We start from the raw sequence: 20499 nt of genomic DNA, 5'->3' as shown, positions 1-20499 counted from the left end.
GTTAATCACATTTTGTATCACGTTTAAAATGATTAATTATAGAAATTACACTTCTCTTGATTTGAAAATAAATCCAAAAGTCAAGTTCATGAAGTAGCTTTTTTGCATTCATTTGATTCCCAATCAAGATACACTGGTATGAATTGTTTTACATTGTTAATATGGACTTAAAAACTGTTGTGAAATGCAAAATAGAATTTTAAACATGCAATAAAAAATGCAATTAACTGTTAACTAACGATTAACTGTTGAAATTCAGCGATTACAAAACACCAAGTTATTTTATATAACACATTGATTAAAAAAAAAACCCGATATCACACAAATACACAAACACACTTATAAATCAACATTGCCCATCCTTCAGCAGTGTCAACTAAGTGCATACTGATTTCATATTATTCTTAAAGATTTCACAAACATATTCACAGTGTGAATTGTGTTTTATTTGGTAGTATGACTTTACTTTTTGCATCAGTAGGCTACCATACAAAATTAGTTGCACTAGATTCCCCCATTCCTCTTACCTTGGACTTTCAGTGGAGAGACCTGAGGTCAAACTACCACTGGCCCCACCTGTGAGATCTTCTCAGCACGCAGAAGCCTCCTAGTTCACGAACTACAACTAGACCTAAGTCGCCGACTCCAACATGGTTAATAGACCCACACTGTGACATTTTATCATTAACATGACATGCAAAACCAATAGAAAACCCCTCTGTGTGTGCCCATATAGCTCATATCTAAACCTGACACTGTTAATACTGAAGCAGTTAGTTAGAACTACTTTATTCACAGTTAGACCATAAATTATCATAAAATACCTGTTTTCAGGTATTCTGACTCCATGCAAGAAACAGAAAGGTTGTTTTCCTTTTCCACTGCTGCAAAACCAAACTTTTCCAGTAGTACTTAACTTTTTCAGTAATAGCTCCAGCCAATGAACCATTGTTGAATGATTACATTTTTAAAAGTAGAGGACCAAAATGTTATTTTCAACCTTTCTTTCCCCCCACCCAAAAATCATATTGAATCATAACCCCACAACCAAAGTAAATAACTGTGAATGTTTTTATAATTGTGTTAATATTTCGTGCTTAAATACTGTTGTGACCCATGGTCATTTGGTAATTGGTGTTGTAGTGTGCCTTCTGTGTGTGTGGGTGTGTCAGTGAGTTGCAGGTGGTGCTGCCTGATTGGCCTGGGCAACAGGTTGACTGCTAAAGCGGACCATTTAAACACCAGCTGACGCCCCTCTTCTTTCTCTCCCATTCCCAACAATGGCCCACCTGCTGAGCTTAGAATTGGATATCAGTTAAGAGAACTTGACTGATGCAGAGTTGTATGATAAGACTGTGAGGTGTTTATTGCAAGAAAATAATAACCTCTTGTATATTGTAAATAGTTGACTTAAAAGTAGCAGTCCGAGTCATAGGCGTGAGAAGCCCTTTTTGTGGTGTATTCCTTTTCTCCTGTTTTTCAGTTAGGAGTTTGGTTTGAGTTTTGCCTTTTTGTTTCAATTTATTTTCTGTTAGGGGAGTTTAGGGTCTGGGATTAGATTATTTTGTTTGTTATTTTGGACAATGCTCATCTCTGAAATTGGCAACAATAAAATGCTACATTGTAAACTCTGGTGGATGCTGGGCTGGCCGTTCCTGGGACTGAGAGAAGTGGGGCCGCTATTAACGTGTTGCGTTCAGGTTTCCTAAGGACGACTAAGGACATAACAATACTGCCATAATAAAATCCCGACCACAGCCTCTAGTATTTTAAACAGCTCAAGAACATCTGAGACTAACTATAGCTGGCATAATTTCTATAATAATAAAGTAAATAACTATTTTAATAATAAGAAAATGTGATTGTTTGTATTTGAAGAACTAAATACTCATCTGCACTGATTAATAATATGAATCACATCTGGACTTACTGAGCCTTTCTGCAGTTCCTCACAGCTGGGATCAGTCTCCGTCTTCCTGCCTCTGATGTGTTGTACTTCTTTAGGTCCAACTCATCCTGAACCTCCTCTGACATCTGCAGCATGTCGGCCAGAGCTGAGCAGTGGATCTCAGAGAGTTCTTCTGATGACTTAAGGAACTCTTCAATATCCTCATGTAGTGAGCGGTCGTTCATCTCCATCAGACAGTGTAAGATGTTGATGCTTCTGTCAGGAGAGATATCTCGAGTATTCATCTTCTTCAGGTTGTTGATGACTCTCTGGATGATTTCTGGACTGTTGTCTGTCTGACCCAGCAGACCTCCTAAGTGAGTCTGGTCGGAGTCCAGAGAGAGGCCATGAAGGAAGCGGACAAACAGGTCGAAGCGGCCATTTTTACTTGTGAGAGATTTCTCCATGGCTCTCTTCAGGAAGACATCCAGAGATGGGTAATGGTTATTGTGTCTGTCATCTCTGTCATCATCATCATGATTGTCATTGTTGTCACCATGGTTATCATCAACGTCATCATGATCAAGATCGTCATCATTATCATCATCGTCATAATCGTCATCACCATGATCCACATCACCAACATCTCCCAGCAGTTCTTCCCAGGCTCTCTTTTGGGAGGCATCCTGGGATGAATCACTGTTTTCATGCATCCATTTTTTCCCCAGGAAGTCCTCCAGTACCTTCTTCTTCCTGCTGGTGTAACAGTGGTACATGTAGACTGCAGCCAGAAACTCCTGAACACTCAGATGAACAAAGCTGTAGACTGTTTGAGGGTCGAGGCAAGGATCGCATTTGAGGAGCTCTTTACAAAGTCCTGAATACACCAAGGCCTCTGTGACATCAAGATCACACTTCTTCAGGTCTTCTCTGTAGAATATGATGTTTTCTTTCTCTAGATGTTTAAACGCCAGCTTCCCCAGGTTTAGAAGAAGGTTCCTGTCCACCTCCGTCAGCTCCTGTGGACTCGTCTCATGTCCCTCATCATACTTTTTGTTCTTCTTCTTTGTCTGAACCACCAGGAAGTGTGAGTACATGTTAGTTGGGGTCTTGGGAAGCTCTTCTCTCTGGTCTGGAGTCAACATGTGCTCCAGAACTGAGGAAATGATCCAGCAGAAGACTGGGATGTGACACATGACACGGAGGCTCCTGGATGTCTTGATGTGTGAGATGATTGTGCTGGACTGCTTTTCATCACTGAATCTCCTCCTGAAGTACTCCTCCTTCTGGGCGTCAGTGAAGCCTCGTACTTCTGTTACCCTGTCAACAAATGTCAGAGGGATCTGATTGGCTGCTGCAGGTCGGGAAGTTATCCAGATGAAAGCAGAGGGAAGCAGCTTCCCCTTGATGAGGTTTGTCAACAGCACGCTGACTGACATCTGTGTGACAACAGAAACGACCTCATCGTTCTCAAAATCCAGTGAAAATTTGCTTTCATCGAGGCCGTCAAAGATGAACAAAACTTTCCAGGCAACAAGCATATCTGCTGTGAGCTTCTTTAATGGATAGAATGCATGGATCAGGTCGAGCAGACTGAACTGCTTATCTTTTTTCAGGTTCAGCTCCCTGAACGAAAGTGGAATCACTAGAGTGATATCTTTGTTTTTCAAGCCCTTTGCCCAGTCCAGAATGAACTTCTGCACTAAGAAGGTTTTTCCAACACCAGCAACGCCATTCGTCAGAACGACTCTGATGTTTTTCTCTTTGCCAGGTAAGGCTGTAAAGATTTCGTGGTACTTGATTGAAGTATCATGGCAGGACTTCATCTTTGAAACTCTCTCAACCTGCCACACCTCATGTTGGGTGTTAATGTTAGTCATTCCCTCTGTGATGTGGAGGTCAGTGAAGGTATCGTTGATGAGGGCTTCATTTGCATTTTCTGCTTTATTTTCTTGATGTTGATATTTACTCTCCAGACATCCCTTATGTGCCTTCAAAACCTCATGTTGGTCACTTTCTGTTGTAAGTGAAGAAAAAACAAAAAAAGATCTTGTCTATCATTGTGTGTACATGTGTTCATGTGATCAGATTACTCAGTGAAACCAGGTTATTTGGATAATCAGAGGACTTGTGAACATGCAGAGTGGTAATGTGGTTACTGCAATGTGTGCACACGCACCAAATCAGATTTCTCCATATTCTTCTATCCCTTATTCTTGAAGAATGCCAGATAGATGTATGTACATCTTTTAGCTTTCTTAAATACAATCCCTCAGAATGATGTAACACTGTCTGAGGGCTGCTTGACAGATAGATAGATATATATATATAGCTATTTGATTTATTATTAGAGAAACAATGTGGTAAAAAAACATGTCAAAATTTAATGTGCAGTCTTGCCTGAAGTGAACAGGAAACAATGATCTTGGGGTTGTTCTGTTTCCCTTTTAACGCAACAATCCTAACCCTGAACAAGTGCTGTAGAAATGGATGGATTCTTTCAATGGTTTTTATCTCTGTGTATAACCCAGCATATCATGCTATGGACCCATGTTAGAGAAAACTATTTAACCCTTTGTGCCTCACTAAGGACATTTTTGACTTTTCATTTTTTATTTTCTTGATAATTTGGGCTGTGTTCATACATATGCCATCAAATTCTCCAAGGACATTCTTGTTTTATTTCAATCAATACAGTGTATAAACAAAAGTGTTCCTCTGGTTTCCTTAAGGACAAAAATGTCCTCATTGAAATCCATTATAACTAAATTTTTTGACACCCCCCCCCCCCCCCCTTGCCAAAAAAATTCTCTTTCATACATCTGTGTTCTTGGCTGTCATTTTAGAGCCAGGGCTTCAAAATTGTAGTTTATTTTCATCAGATGACATCATTTAGCTTTATTTTACCTATGGGAGAATACAATGCAATTTTCCCCAGTCCTGCTTGTCCTGTATTATGAAGCACAGCAGACCAATGAAAAATGTGGTTGCATCCAAAATGACCTGGCACATCCACTCATTGTCAGAGTGTGGTGTGCATGTATGTGTGTATTGAAAAATAAATGTGTGTGTGTGTGTGTGCGCGTGTGTGTGTGTGTGTGTGTGTGTGTGTGTGTGTGTGTGTGTGTGTGTGTTAATAAATGTGTGTATGCACAGATACAAAAAGTGTACTAAAGCCAAAGCTGAAGTGGATTTACTGAAAGTTTAAAAAAATTCTATTATTTGAATCATTGCAGTGGAACAAACTGTCTTGTTTTGCACAAATCGTCAACACGACATTTTAAATGATCTTCTTGCTTTGAAGCAACACATCATCTTTCCCAACAGTCCTAAAAGATCTGAACACAGCAGAATAAAATATCAGAAAACTCTAAACAATATATATATATTATGATTCCCCAGAGTGTAAGGTGATGTTGTCAAATGTCTTGTTTTGTCTGACTAAAAGACCAAAATACTGAGCTCACAATTATATATAACTGAGTTCTGTCCAAAAGTAATAAAATCCACCTACCAGCACCTCTAAAGCTCACAAATTAACATCAATCTCTGACTCTACAGGGAGTTTTCAGATTTTATGTTACAATAAGCTAAGCTATGTGTCTGCTGGCTGCAGCTTCATGTTTAACGTACGAACATGAGGAACATATCTATCTGAACATCTAACGCTCTGCTTGACACCAAATAAAGCATATTTAACAAAATTGCAAACCTTGCTCTAAAGATTTTTTGATTGCAATAATTCCTAATGCACAGTGCAAATAAAGGTTTGAAATATCCAGGACCAGCTTGAGATATTAGGGCTTCAGCAAAGATGGATCTGACACTTTTTAAAGCTGTGTTCAGTCCTTAAGACATTAGCTCTGTATGAAAAACGTAGCTCTCTCATTCATCTGAATAGAGGCAGTGCAGCATCACAGTGAGCTACAGAAACACAACACAGGCTCATCCAGAGAAAACATTAAACATGGTTCAACTTTTACTGCAATGAAACATGACATCATTCAGCCAGAAGCTGTGTTGACAAATCACATACATGCAAAAACACATTCCTGGTGGATTCCTTTGTAACATAAATGCTGTATCTAAATGTGATGGGAATATGGGGAAGTAAAAAGGACTCACGTTGGGGCTGCAGAGCACCACTGATGTCTGCAGTGCCATGGCTTGAACTGGCAGACCCTGCCAAAGAAGAAGAACATCAGAACAGCCCAAGTCCAATTTCCATTTACTCAGTCAATTTATTTATGTACCTTGGCCAGGTGAGTTGACGTGGATGATTACGTCACCGGCAACAGTTGAGTTGATGATGGGAGGAGCGACCACAATGCCTCCAGTCTGAGCGGATATGCTGGGTTGACGAGAGGAAACTGACGCTGAGAGAAACCACAAAAGTCAATTTCAGCTGTTTTGTTACAAAAACACAGTACATGAAAGAACATTTTAAGGAATACATTTGTGAACTGATCGCCAAACCTTTTATTTATAAGTCTTTATTTATTGCTTTGAACTCTTAATGATTGTGATATTGAGTCAAATTTCCTGCCAACATGACTTCATCCATCAAGAACCTGTGTTTTCAAATCACATACATGCAAAAACACATTTCTGGTGTAATACTTTGTAACTTCAACACCAGATTTCGATGGTTTGTGTCCCAATTGTCACAACAAAAGAGTTCCACCATGACAATGTCCCAAGATTTAAAATCCTGTCTGAGTATAATAAATCACTCTGCAGCCTTTTGGCGTCTCATAAACCTTTGAATACATGATTGGACACTATAACCTCCTGTGTGGTTTTAACTCAGGACTGTTTTCACTCTGACATCATGAGGCAATCAAAGTGGAACAGAAGCTGTTGTTAGTCAGAAACAGACTTCACAGGGATCCACAGACACAATCTCAACTAGTTGTCTTTTGATGTGTATTCTGTTACATTACAATCACACTCTGAACTAGTCACAGTCTCAATACTCACATCCTTCATCAGGTGTAGCACTGTTCTGTCTGTCCTCCATCCTGTAGGAATAAATACACACATAGCAGTTATCTGGACGGTCTTATAAAGAGAGTTCAAATAATCAGACTCTACCTCTTTATTTAAGATAACTGATAAAATATAACAGGTTTACAATCAAAACAATAGATTTCAGAGTAAAATGATCAATACTGCAACCAAAGAATGTTTTATTGCAAGTACAATAATTTTATGATTAAAATGTGACTCAAAAACAAAAGTTGAGTTTGTTGTTGAGCTGAAATCTCCTCAGTCGGACCTACGCTGCAAGATGGAAGACACACCTTGAAGTCATGTTTTCTCTCTTTTCATGGTTCTACTGAGATGATGACCCCTCTTTTGAAATGTTTTAATGAATCTGTTTTGTATTATTGCCTGGATGGCAATCTAAACAAGTCCAATAAGAACAGACTTGGAAGTCTTGTTGAAGTTAGCAGTAAGATTTGTAGCAGGAAACAGAGCAAAGCACTCAGACATTTATTACAGGCAGGTTCTTAAGAAGGCTAATGCTACTTTAGTTTGCCAGCACCATCAACACCAGAGTGGCTTTAAGCTTTTGCCTTCAGGTCATGATTTTAACATAACTATTAGAAGGATAGAGAGATTTCATGTCTGCTTCATCAGAAGTTCTACTGATAGGCTCAACAACAGATAACACTCTAGCTGTTTTATTTGCACATTTGCACGTAAACACACTGATGTCCATTTCCTGCACTAGCTCTGGGTTTTTATTGTATTGATGGTTTGTGAATGTTGTCTATGTGTATCTGTTTTCTGTTTTCATGTGGACCCTGATTGCAAAACTCATTTTCCTTTGAGGGAACTATGAAGAGAGAACCTTGAACCTTGAACGTCTCTACTCCCATTACAACAACACAGATCGTTAAACAAAGGCAAGCTACATGCACCAGTTCAAACATAATATTCTTGCCATTACTAAAGACAGAAGTTATGTGTAAACATATCTGTCCATTGACTTCTTCTCCACTGTCTTCTCTATGGACTTTAAATCTCCCTCTCTCGATGTTGTCAAGCTGTCATTCTGATTGAGACTTATCTTTACATTGTCCAGTGTACCTTCAGCTCAACAGCAATCAAAACTTTTGGATTAAAACAAAAGTTGTTTGTTTTTTTTAATCACAAATTTATCTTTAATTTAATTTAATTTATTAGTTTTGCTCTGAAATAAAATGTTTTCATTGCAAACCTATTGTGTTTGATTGAATAGTAAATACACAAAAGAACATCAGGTGAATCCTAATGTACAAACACAGACCAGCAATAATAATATTTACATGTTTTGGTGAAATATACATCAACTCAGAAAATGTCCTCTATGCAAAGATAAGGTTCCCTTTTTAGTTAAATGTATGATTAAGGGAAGTAAAGGTTCCTGCTCACATTAAGGTAAATTACTAAAATGAAATTCTGTTCTCATTAGAAACAGTTTCTTACTTTCCGTCTGAGGGTCCAGCTTCAGACTCTGATACGTCCTCTTCCTCCGGCCCAGTTTCTTAGGTAAACCTACATACTGGAGACACAGACACAGCATAATAAAACCAGTTAGTACATTCTCATTAGTTGACTTTACTGTAACTAAAATCTTGATTTTTAGTCATTGAAAAGAAATTCTGACTCTGGTTTAACCTCCTGCAACCCTGCGTCCTCATATGGTGACATTACATTTGCTGGACCTTATACTTAATTCTGCTTAACTTTGACCTGTTGTCTTCGATCATACACACTGTTTGTGCCACCTAGTGACAGCAAAAGCACAACACAGTATAAAAATCTGTGTAGAAATGAGATAGCAGGCATCTTGGCCAAGTCAATCAACAGCTGATCCCCAGATGAAAGTGGAGCAGGTACAAAACCTTTTTATGGTATCAATTGTATGGTTTACGCTTAATAACGTTAGTAGTTTGACATGCTATCCAAATTTGATTAATTTTGGCAAGAGCAGCAAGCTAGGACAGGAAGTACTTGTTCGAAGACACTGAGACTTTCTTATTGTTCATGCAAAGGGAAAGTGTAAAAAAGGAAATAAATAGTTTTATACACTGGTTAATTAATTGTGTTACACAGTAAAATAAACCCATTGCCCCCATATGAGGACTAAACTACTTCCTGTTCAAAGACTATGCTTAGTTTTTACTTATCGGGTCCTAATGATCCCAAATATCCAGGAGAAATCAAGAATGCATACCAAACAAAAACTTGAGTCTCAGGATGTTAAATCCAACAAACAGACACAAGATACAGAACATCTGTGTCGTTTATTGTGAAATCTCTCTTTTTGTTTCAGAGGCAGGTAGTGCTAGTCATCTCAGCTGAAAGACTCAATGACACTGCAGTAAACTACAGTACAGTACAGTATAATACAGTAGCCTACACTACACTACAGTACAATACAGTAAACTACAGTACAGTATAATACAGTAGCCTACACTACACTACAGTACAATACAGTAAACTACAGTACAGTACAGTATAATACAGTAGCCTACACTACACTATTACACTTCACTACAGTATAGTACAGTACAGTTACAGTACAGTAGCCTACATAGCCAACATTCCCTCACTCTCTGATCCTCCTCTGCCAACCAGCTCTTTGCCCCATCTGCCAACTTAACTACCATCATGGGGTCAAGAGTCTTCAGCCGATCTGCCCCCCCGCCTCAGGAACTCTCTCCCACCAGACATTCACACTTCTGACTCCCCCTTAAATCCCGCCTGAAAACGCACCTATTCAGTATTCATACTCTGTCTCACACTAACTATGCATCATGTTCTTGTTTATTTATTGTACTGATGCTTTATAGTCACATTCATAATTATTCTTTATCTTTGTACTAAATGTTACCTGATTTATATTGTTTGATGTTCTGTTGTTGTGTTTTATGAGCCTTGTAAGGTGTCCTTGAGTGCTTTGAAAGGTGCCTTTAAATAAAATGCATTATTATTATTATTATTATTATAGCCGTCGCATGGACTGTGCGAACTGTGCAACCGCACAGGGCCTCGCACCTGCAATCCTGCTGGTTTTTTTATTTTTTATCCCCTGATCATATCACACATGCCGCAAAATGGATGGAGACAAAACGAAGATTAGATACACACACAGCTATAGACGAGTCACATCAAAGAGAGATAAGAGAAAAGCACACTGGCAGGACGTTTTAACACGCATTTAAGCTGCTGTGCAGTATTTCTGAGCATAATTTGGCATTTCGAGGAACTAATTCAAAGCTTTATGAAGAGAAGAATGGTAACTTTTTGGGATTAATAGAGATGATTGCCAAATTTGATCCCACTATGCAAGAACATGTCAGACGCATAAGAAATAAGGAAACTCATACACATTATCTATGACTTGGATCCAAAATGAGTTCATTTCTCTTATGGCCACAAACGTCAAAAAATATTGTGAATGACACAAAGAGAGCAAAATATTTCTCTGTGCTTCTTGATTGCACACTGGATATGAGCCATCAGGAGCAAATGGCTGATTCCCAGTGAACAACCAAACTGGAGAGGGACTATCAAGCACTCTTGGCGGAACTAGAGGCCCTTCTTGGACTGAGCATAAATGACTGTCGGGGCGAATATGAAAGGACAAAATCAGGGAGTCCAAGCTCATATTCTGCGTCTCAATCCACAGGCTTACTTCATGCCATGCGGTTGCCACAACCTGAATTTAACACTGGGAGATATGGCAAAATGCTGTCCAAAAGCAATGTCATTTTTTGGTATTGTACAACGACTTTATACCATATTCGCAGGCTCTCCTAAACGGTGGGAAATACTCCAAGCAAAAGTCCCGGATCTCACGGTTAAACCGGGTGGGAATGTTGGGTAGAGAGTGTAAAAGCAATACGCTATCAAACAAGTGATATTAAGGATGCTTTGCTCGAAGTGTCAGAGAACCCAAAATTAAAAGTGAAGCCAAGTCGCTGGCTAATGAAATGCAAAGCTTTGAATGTATCATGTCTATGGTGATATGGTATGATATTTAGTTTGCCGTGAACACCGTCAGTAAGACACTCCAGTCAAAGGACATGCAGCCTGACGTGGCCTTATCGCAGCTAGATGGATTAATTCACTTCATGCAAAAATACAGAGACACTGGATGTGTGTCTGTAAAAGCTACTGCAACAGAGATTGCTTCTGATATGGACACGGAACCTGTAATAAAAGCAACACGGAGAGTGAAACGCAAACGTGATGAAAATGGAAATGAATATACTCCAGACCCAGAGCAGGTGTCTATAACGGACTATTTTAATGTGATAGTGGACCAGGCTCTCACTGCTCTCCATACCCGTTTTAAACAAACGCAGGAGTTTGGCAACATGTTTGGATTTCTTTTTGATCTGACCAAACTGTGTGAAATGGAGGAGACTGACCTGCAAAGACAATGCACGAGACAGTGATGCACATCCGAATCTCAGGATATAAATGCACAGGACCTCTTCGAGGAGTTGAGGATCCTTCGAGAGATAATCCCAAAGGGAACAACTAAAACACTTAAAACACGTTGTTGCCTCAAAAGGATTGAAGGAACTTTCCCTCACTGTGAGATTGCGCTCAGGATCCTATTAACTTTTCCAGTAACGGTGGCATCGGGCGAGCGAAGCTTTTCAAAGTTGAAACTAATAAAAAAACTATTTGCGCACCTCCATGTCACAGGACAGACTGTGCGGGCTTGCCCTGCTCTCAATTGAAAAGGACATTGCACCCAAACTGGATCATAAAGATCTTATTGCTGAGTTTGAGGCCAAGAAAGCAAGGAAAGTGACTCTGACATGATCAGTTTCTGCCCAATTTACGCATCTCATTTGTTATAGTTACAGTCCAGTAAATAATGAGTTGTGTATAGTTGTAATGAAAATGAATGTATATTAAGAATTAAATATAATAAAGTGACTGAGCTGACTGTAAAACCCCTCGTTGCACAGTTGAAATAAATAGCAAAACGTCATATCTGAGACTATGTGCATGACTATGCTGTATTATCCTACTTGATAAAAACGTATTGCAGCGGGATTATGCGTGAAGTAGATCCATGTCAAAGAGCAGGGCCTCGCATTTCAAGTTCGCACAGTTCCCCCCCCCCCCCCCCCCCCCCCCGCGACGGCCCTGCACTACATTTATTACACTACACTGTAGTACAGTACAGTACACTAAACTACAGTACAGTACAGTACACTAAACTACAGTACAGTACACTAAACTACAGTACAGTACACTAAACTACAGTATAGTACAGTACACTAAACTACAGTACAGTACACTAAACTACAGTACAGTACAATCGCTGCTGCTTCCGTGTCTCGAAAAAGTGGAAAACAAGTTTGCAAATGAAAGTATGAAAACGAGAACCTACGTTTGCTTAATGTTTAAACCTGTGTTTACGCAATGCACATAACCCAATTTCACTCTTACAATAATAAAATAGAGATTTAGCAAAACGAACTAGTTTTGTTTCTTTTTGCCACAATGAGGTTCCTCTACTATCAGTAGTAGTATCAACAGTGAAGACGCAGAAACAAGGAAATGAAAAAGGGAACAGCGTTTGGAGACATAAACAGTGTGATTTCATATTTTTTCTGACAGTTTAATGAACTAAACAATAAATCTGAAAACTCTCACCTGCGGCAGATCTGCTGCTTTCCTCTTTCTGGTCGATGTTCAAATAGACTAAACACGTTTGAACTGTGAGGGTTTTTCCGTGTTTGCTCCTCCCTTCTTTCCTGTGGTTGGGTGTAGACCAGTGGTCTCCAACCCTGCTCCTGGAGAGCTACTGCCCTGCATGTTTTAGGTTTAGGTATCTCCTCACTCTAACACACCTGATTCTAATAATCAACTCGTTATCAAGCCCTTTGACGAGCCTCAGCTGCTTGATAACGAGTTAGAGTGAGGAGATACCTAAAACATGCAGGGCAGTAGCTCTCCAGGAGCAGGGTTGGAGACCACTGGTGTAGACTGTGTGTTGACATCAGGTACAAACAGACACGAAGACTTTATCTTTGTACTAAAAACTGTTATTTTCTAATAAATACGTGAGGTCCCTCTGCCAGCAACAACTGTTACACTTCATGACCAATTCCTCACTTCAATATAAATAAACAAAGAAAGAAAGAAGAAAACAAAAGTATTTTTTTTTTTTTGATAACTTTCTTTATTGGAAGCAATTCCACAGGTAGCAACACATCAGTACAACGTGACATAGAGGACTTCCATTCCAACATTTTTCCCCATTTTTTACCCCTCCCACAATCCCGACCCACTCAAAGGTGAACAGTTCTATGAGTCCAATAATATGTAAACAGTACAGAGTACATACAACAAATACATGAATAAGGAAAATGATAAGGCAGGCAAGTAAATGAAATTAAAATGTTAAAAACAAGAAGAAAAGACAAAACAAAAAACAAAACAAAAACCCCAACAAAAATAGAATAAAATAAATGAAATTAAAATAAATAAATAGGGGGGGCTCAGTCGTCACAATCAGGCAGAGATGTCAAAGATTCAATATGATTTAAGAGAGGTTTCCAAGTCTTTTCAAAATGACCTAAGGAACCATTGAGGGAAAATCTAAGCTTTTCAAGTTTAATGGACAGTAGCACTTCTTTCACCCACCTACTATGAGATGGAGGTTGAGCGTGTTTCCAATTAAGAAGTATGAGTCGCCTAGCCAACAGGGTGGCAAAGGGAAGAACAGTACGGAAAACTTTAGAGGCAAGAGGCTGCAGGGGGGAACCAAATAGGCCCAAGAGAGGATCAGGAGATATAGTAGTGTTATAAGCTGTGCTAAGAGTATTAAAGATTTCAGACCAAAAAGTGGCAAGCTTGGGACAGAACCAAAACATATGGGAATGGTCAGCTGGAGATTGTTTGCACCTATTGCATGAATCAGTTACATTGGGATAAATCCGAGATAGCCTCAAATTGGTGTAATGAGCTCTGTGCACAACTTTACACTGTAGGAGGCCGTGTCTTGCACAGATTGAAGAGGAGTGAACCAACCGTAAAACTTGTTGCCAATAATCATCGGGCAAAGTGGTCCCAAGCTCTTGCTCCCATGACTCTTTGGGACCGGAAGCCGGGGTGTCAATAGCAGAATTAATGAGACCGTAAATATTAGAAATTAGTCGCTTTTGTTTAGGATCAAGAGCCAGTAATGAGTCAACCAAAGTTTCAGGGGGACGACTAGGAAATTTGGGGTTCTGGTTCCGAATAAAATGCCTTGCCTGGAAAAAACGAAAAAGGTGGGATTTAGGCAGGTCAAATTTTGTTGAGAGCTCAGAAAAGGACATAAAGGTCCCTTGGTTGTAAAGGTCCCTAAATTTAGTTATCCCTTTGTCAAACCAAGTCCTAAAAGCCAAGTCGGTGCAGGAGGGCAGAAATAGGTGATTGTTTACAATGGGGGAGAGGTCTGAGGCTCTATGGAGGCCTAGGCTTTTCCTAAATTGAATCCAGATTCTAAAGGAGTTACTTACTACTGGGTTTGAGGTAAAATTGGAGGCAGTCAAGGGGAGTTGGGAGCAAGCCAGGGAATGAAGGGAAAGTTTAGAGGATGCTAGTTCCATATCTACCCAAGCAGGGCGCTCTTCATCTGCTGTGTTGTTAATCCAGTATAAAAGTTTATTAACATTACAGGACCAGTAATAGTGTAAGAAATTGGGCAACGCTAAGCCACCTAGAGCCTTTGGGAGCTGCAGGACTGATCTTCTAATGCGAGGGTTTTTATTGCCCCAGAGGAAGGAGCTTATTAATTGATCAAGCAAACTAAAAAAGGACTTTTTAATAAGGACAGGGATATGTGAAAATAGGTATAAAAATTTGGGTAAAACAACCATTTTAACTAAACTAGCACGACCTATTAAGGATAGAGGGAGACCAGACCATCTGTCAAAGTCTTGTTTACACCTCTCAAGGAGAGGAGCAAAATTTTTGGAGAAAAGATGATTGATTGAATTAGTAACATGCACCCCCAAGTATTTAAATCCATCAGTAGCATATTTGAAAGGGAAAAAATCGGGGGGTATATTTCTGGCCAGAAGATTGATGGGGAGAAGTTCACTCTTGTGGAGGTTAAGCTTATAACCTGAATACAACCCAAATCTGTCTAAGATATTTAGAACCACAGGGAGAGAGGCAGCTGGATTAGACATGTACAAAAGGAGGTCATCGGCATACAAAGATAATTTATGGACTGTACCAGCTCTGGTGATGCCCTCAAACCCACCCTCCTGACGTAGCCAGATGGCTAGAGGTTCAATAGCCATGGCAAATAGGAGGGGGGAAAGAGGGCAGCCCTGTCTGGTTCCACGATAGAGTGGAAATGGGGCGGACTGGAGTCCATTTGTGTGGACGGAGGCGATTGGGTTGGCATAAAGCAATTTGATCCAAGAAATAAATTCTGGGGGGAAGCCAAATTTCTGCAAAACAAAAAAAAGGAAGCTCCACTCCACCCTGTCGAAAGCCTTTTCTGCATCCAGTGAGACAATCACTTCCGGGATAGTCGAACTGGGAGCACTAATGATATTTAAGAGCCTCCTTGTGTTATGAAATGAGTGCCTTCCAAGCATGAAACCTGTTTGGTCAGTAGATATTATATTTGATAGGACTTGTTGTAGGCGTTGGGCTAGGATTTTTGACAGGATCTTTAGGTCAACATTTAAGAGAGAAATGGGCCTGTAACTACCGCACAAAAGAGGATCTTTATCGCACTTAAGCAACAGAGAAATAGAGGCCTCCGACAGGGTGGAAGGTAGGCGACCCCCAGCAAAGGATTCATTATACATTCTCTGGAGGGCTGGAGCAATGGTAGCAGAAAATAGTTTAAAAAACTCAACAGTGAACCCGTCAGGGCCTGGGGTTTTACCATTCTGGAGTGACATAATCGCCTCCTGTACTTCCCTGGCCGAAATTGGATTTCCCAACTCCCTACACAAATCCTCATTTATTTTAGGAAAAACAATCCTATCCAGAGGGTTGTCTCCATCCCAAACATCTGAAGGGCAAAACAAAAGTATTTTAAACATCATTATTTTGTTCTTTATTCATACAGTCTTAGTTGTAGGTTACTATTTAACCAAAACATACATCAGTAATTAAATATGGTTTCTACTAGCATAAACCACTAACAGGACTATGATCTTTACTGCTATTCCAGATATTGTAGTTTCAACATTATTTGTAAATGAGGGTCAGAATTAATGGTTTTCCCAGAATCAGAATTAAATAATGATTGACATGAAATGAAATAAAATGTGGTTCTTTAATTTGGGCAAGAAAACTTAAAAAGACTTCTTGCAGCCTAAATCTGTTCACTTTTAAATGTTGGTTACATGTTGGATGAATTCAGGTGGTATGTGCTGTAATTTGCATCCTGCAACTACAAAACATTTAGATTTCAAGAGAACCAGACTGCAGCAACATTGGGGACATCAACATACTGATGTATACAGAACGGCCAAAAACAGTCTATCTGAGGAACATTCAGTTGTTTGATTAACAGGAATTTTAAAAAGCATGGTTTAGATAAATGTGTCACTTTAACTGTTGTGAATATCAGTCTCATTGCAGCCAAGAAGAAAGCAGACAGTCCAACATTTTATAGACATTACCCTGAGGTCCATAGTGATCTCCTGGATTATTACTCACCTGCTCTTGGTGTGATCTTTGTTAGTCAACCACTCCTGGGGAAAGTAACACTGGTGTTTAAAGTCTATTTGTACAAGATCTCCAAACTCTTTAGAAATGGTTTTGTAACCCTTTACAGCCTGGTGAGTATCAGCAACTCTTCTTCTAAAGGTCCTCAGAAATCTATTTAGTTCTTGCCATGACAGACTTCCACAAACCTTCGTTATAAAGCTCAGACTTTCAAAATAAAGACTCAGACTTCTCTTCTCTGAATAACACAAGACTCACACCTGATGACTGAAACACCCAACTCTAATTTCCCCTTGGAATGAATTGATAATCCAATATGTTTACTATATATACTTTTGCCTCACACAAATATGTAACACTGGATAGTTGGCAGTTATTTATGCAGAAACAGAACGAACTCTAAAGGGTTTAAAAACTTTTAAGCTCCACTAACAATAATATTAAATATTAAGATAAAAAAAAGACAAAAACATTGACAGCGTTTGATTCACACACCTTTCCTTAATATAATCTTTATTGCTTTTTCTTATTGGGTTGAATACAGAACAGGTTTACATCGCTTGACTTTGTGAAACACTCATGTTTTACTAACGGGGGGGGGGGGGGGGGGGGGGGACACAGACGAGGGGATGGAAGGATGGAGACACAATCACAGAAATGATCCAGATGATTGTGTGTTAATGCTTTCGGATTGAGGTCCAGCATCTTTATGTATGTGTTTGATAGCGGAGTTTGTGTTTAAAGCTCCTCTATGACGTTCCCTTTGACCAGGACAGAAAGTTCCACATGAATGTTAGACCAAAGCAAAAATCAACAAAAAAACAAAAAGGCTTTTTAAACCAAATGTCCATGTGAGAGGGGAGAACAGAACAAACATGTCAACAATAATTGGGTTATAAAACACCAAAATTCAACATCTTTCATCTTTTCTGTTAGGTGATGACGAGTTCACAGTCAAGTGCTAAATGTAGTGATTGACAGTTCTGAATCTTTTTTTTTTTTTTAAAAAGACAAAATAATCAGGACTTGGAAAGAACAAGTTGCAACTCAGGAAATAAGAACATGAAGTATTTCGAATAATGGATTTGTGAAAGACCCTGAGAGCGAGATTCATGTATATTTTATGTTTGTGTATAGCCCAAGAGATGGAGAAAGGAGAAATCATCCATAATTGAACAAATTAGATTAACATGCAAAAAAAAAAAAAAAACCTAGCCTAAAACTCACCCTTTAACTGAACAAAATGGATTTTCACAGTTTTATACGTATTTATATGTCATGAAGAAAAAAAAATTACACAACAAAAATCATTTCTCAGCCAAACTAAAAATAAACAGAACCAATAGACCCACACAGTCTGTTCTCAACTCATATACAGGAGATCTACATAAAGCTTTTGGATTCAGAGGGATTCTTATTGCTAGTCCGATTCGCACCCCGGCCCACCGCACCCTATGGCAAGCCGGTTAAGTCCACAACACAAACCATCAGTTCCTCAAAACAGTTCTGCAGCATAAATGTGATATATTTAATACATGGCTTCTTCTCAAGTCATTGTAGAAACTAACTCACACTGACACACACACACACACACACAAACACAAACACACACACACCTGGGCTCCAAATAAATACATTAAAAACAGTCCATGTGCATTCGAATGGAAGTCCAGTATTCTTATGGCCGTGCACACACACACACACACACACACACACACACACACACACAGTCAGGCATACATGAATTCCCGAGGGAGAGGGGTATACAGATCTAGAGCTAACAAAACATAAAACAGTTCAGAGAGAGAAAGAGAGAGAATCCCTTCACTGATATGAAAATCAAAACAACATAAAAACTCAAAAGTAATCAAAAAGCAGTTATTCCAACTAAGTTTTTTTTAGTAATTATGACTTAAGTATGACATGAAAACAACTTCTGCAGATTGTCTGTGAAGGGTGAGACCCACTTTTGACTGGTCATCGTAGGGGAAAGCACAGGTGTCACTAATCAGGCTCTGTTCTGTACAAGTGTCCCTGTAAACCAGTATGTGCTATAACCAGGACTCTGGAACCGAAGCAGATCGATAGAATTCGGCCATCATGATTTTCATTATTTACTCATGTGTTAAAATGTCTTCTGACTGGTCTTTAACACCAGTTGGTATCACCCAGATTTACTTGACACCAAAGACCAGCTCTTGGCAGATCAGCAGTTCAGTAGTAGCCTGCTTTCACCAGCAGATGGGAGTGTTCCTGTAGGTTTTTGCTTCAGATTTTGTTGATTTAAATCAGATTTTCTTCTGTCTTTGTGGACTTTGGGAGGACGGGAGCGTAAAGGCCTGGTCACACCAGTCTTTTTAAAAAATGGTGACACTTCAAAGCAAAATCCATTAATTTCTAGAAGAAGAAGAATCATTGCGATCAGTGGACTCAATACTGGGCTAAGCTTTAACATCAGGTTCAGTTTTGACCAATGGTTAGCCGTCTAAATAGTGCTGACCAAAATGAAGGAAGCTACTGAAGCACTTTAACTCAATTACGATGGTCAATGGTAACAATAACGTCTCAAGTAATCTCAGTTGATAGTCACTACTTCACCAGGCTTTTAGTTCTGTATATTTTACTGAGGGTGAACTTTGCTGTGCTGCTTTCTGGTGTGACTGGGTCTTAATAGAGTAGCTGCTAGAGGTACAACAACTGCAAAAAGACTCAAATATTATATATATATATATCTATTCACTGAGGGGTTTTAGCGACTGGAAGAGTTAAAAGTCCAAATTTTCCCGACACATCATCGTTCACAGTTTGGAACAACTGAGTAGGAAGAAGGGAATTTAGAGATTGACAGTCTTGTTTGATTTAGACCAAAATCGACATTTCTTGCCCCTGTGCAAATCTCCAAACCTGAACCCTCCCATCCCCCCCAAAAACATTTGGACAAAGCTTTTTCATCACATAGATCATTCTGCAATAGGACGACTATATTACAACTTCAGTTTCTCCGTAACGTTCACTGGTGTATTTTACGAGGAGGTGTTAAGACGTCAGTAATCAGGGAGCAAGGAAATGCTGAAGCAAGAAAACACACACTTTGGACATTTGGACGTTGTAAAGCTGCTCTAAATTAAATATACTGATTAAATTCTGAAATTATAGCTGGGGTTTGGGGAAATTAGTTTAATCTTAACATCAGAAACAAGTGCTGGGACTCAAAACTCCTGAACCTTTATATCATATTCATACCGTATCTTAGATGCTTCCTCCAAACCTTCACTGTCAATTGATTTGATATTAGTTCATAATTTACAGTGTGATATGTTCAATGACATTATCAGGTGTTGGTTAGGGATTACGAGTTTGAGTGTGACATACAAAATATTAAGATAAACTAGGAGGGGGGGGGGGGGGGGGGGATCTCTCACTCTCTTTCTCTCTTGATTGTGTCGCGATATTCCACTGTAGTAGTACTAGTAGTAGAAGTAGTAGTAGTTTTGGAAGCTGTTAGTGCCAGTTCACAGCAGCATCCAGTCAGTCAGCCAGTCAGTCCAGTTGCAGTTGATCACTATTTTCTTTTCTTTCTTTCTTTCTTTTTTTTTGACCGACTTAAATGACCGACCGTCGTTGCTTTACAGTTCCGTTATGAGCCACTGAGGTTCGATTTGTTTTGCTTATGAGGTTGCTTGATATATATTTATATATATAAAAAAACAAAGAGACGAAAATGTACAAGAAGAAAAATTAGCTATATTCATCTTCACACGAAAAAAGGAAAAACAAAAACAAACAAACAAACACATACACACTACCCGTCCCTCTGGTTGTGATTACAGGATCAATAAGGAAATGTCTGGTTAGGTTGGTGTGAGGGGGATATAAGCGGGGGGGGGGGGGGGTGTAGCCCTTTT

At 39.3% G+C, this 20499-nt stretch overlaps 1 protein-coding gene across 1 annotated transcript in view; it reads right to left on the bottom strand.

Annotated features, from left to right (window-relative positions):
• The window catches only part of LOC134002160 (uncharacterized), a 48611-nt gene extending 36033 nt beyond the window's left edge, over window positions 1-12578 (bottom strand). Inside the window, exons 1-6 of the mRNA XM_062441445.1 lie at window positions 12563-12578; window positions 8363-8438; window positions 6869-6909; window positions 6142-6264; window positions 6014-6070; window positions 1931-3905 (exon numbers count right to left, since the gene is read on the bottom strand). Coding sequence (XP_062297429.1) covers window positions 1931-3905; window positions 6014-6070; window positions 6142-6264; window positions 6869-6908 — 2195 coding nt within the window. The 5' untranslated portion in view covers window position 6909; window positions 8363-8438; window positions 12563-12578. The remainder of the gene's footprint in view (window positions 1-1930; window positions 3906-6013; window positions 6071-6141; window positions 6265-6868; window positions 6910-8362; window positions 8439-12562) is intronic.
• Between the last annotated feature and the right edge of the window lie 7921 nt (window positions 12579-20499).

Source organism: Scomber scombrus, chromosome 20 (genome assembly GCF_963691925.1).
Source record: "Scomber scombrus chromosome 20, fScoSco1.1, whole genome shotgun sequence".
Taxonomy (NCBI): domain Eukaryota; kingdom Metazoa; phylum Chordata; class Actinopteri; order Scombriformes; family Scombridae; genus Scomber; species Scomber scombrus.
This window is presented reverse-complemented; position numbering and strand designations above follow the sequence as displayed.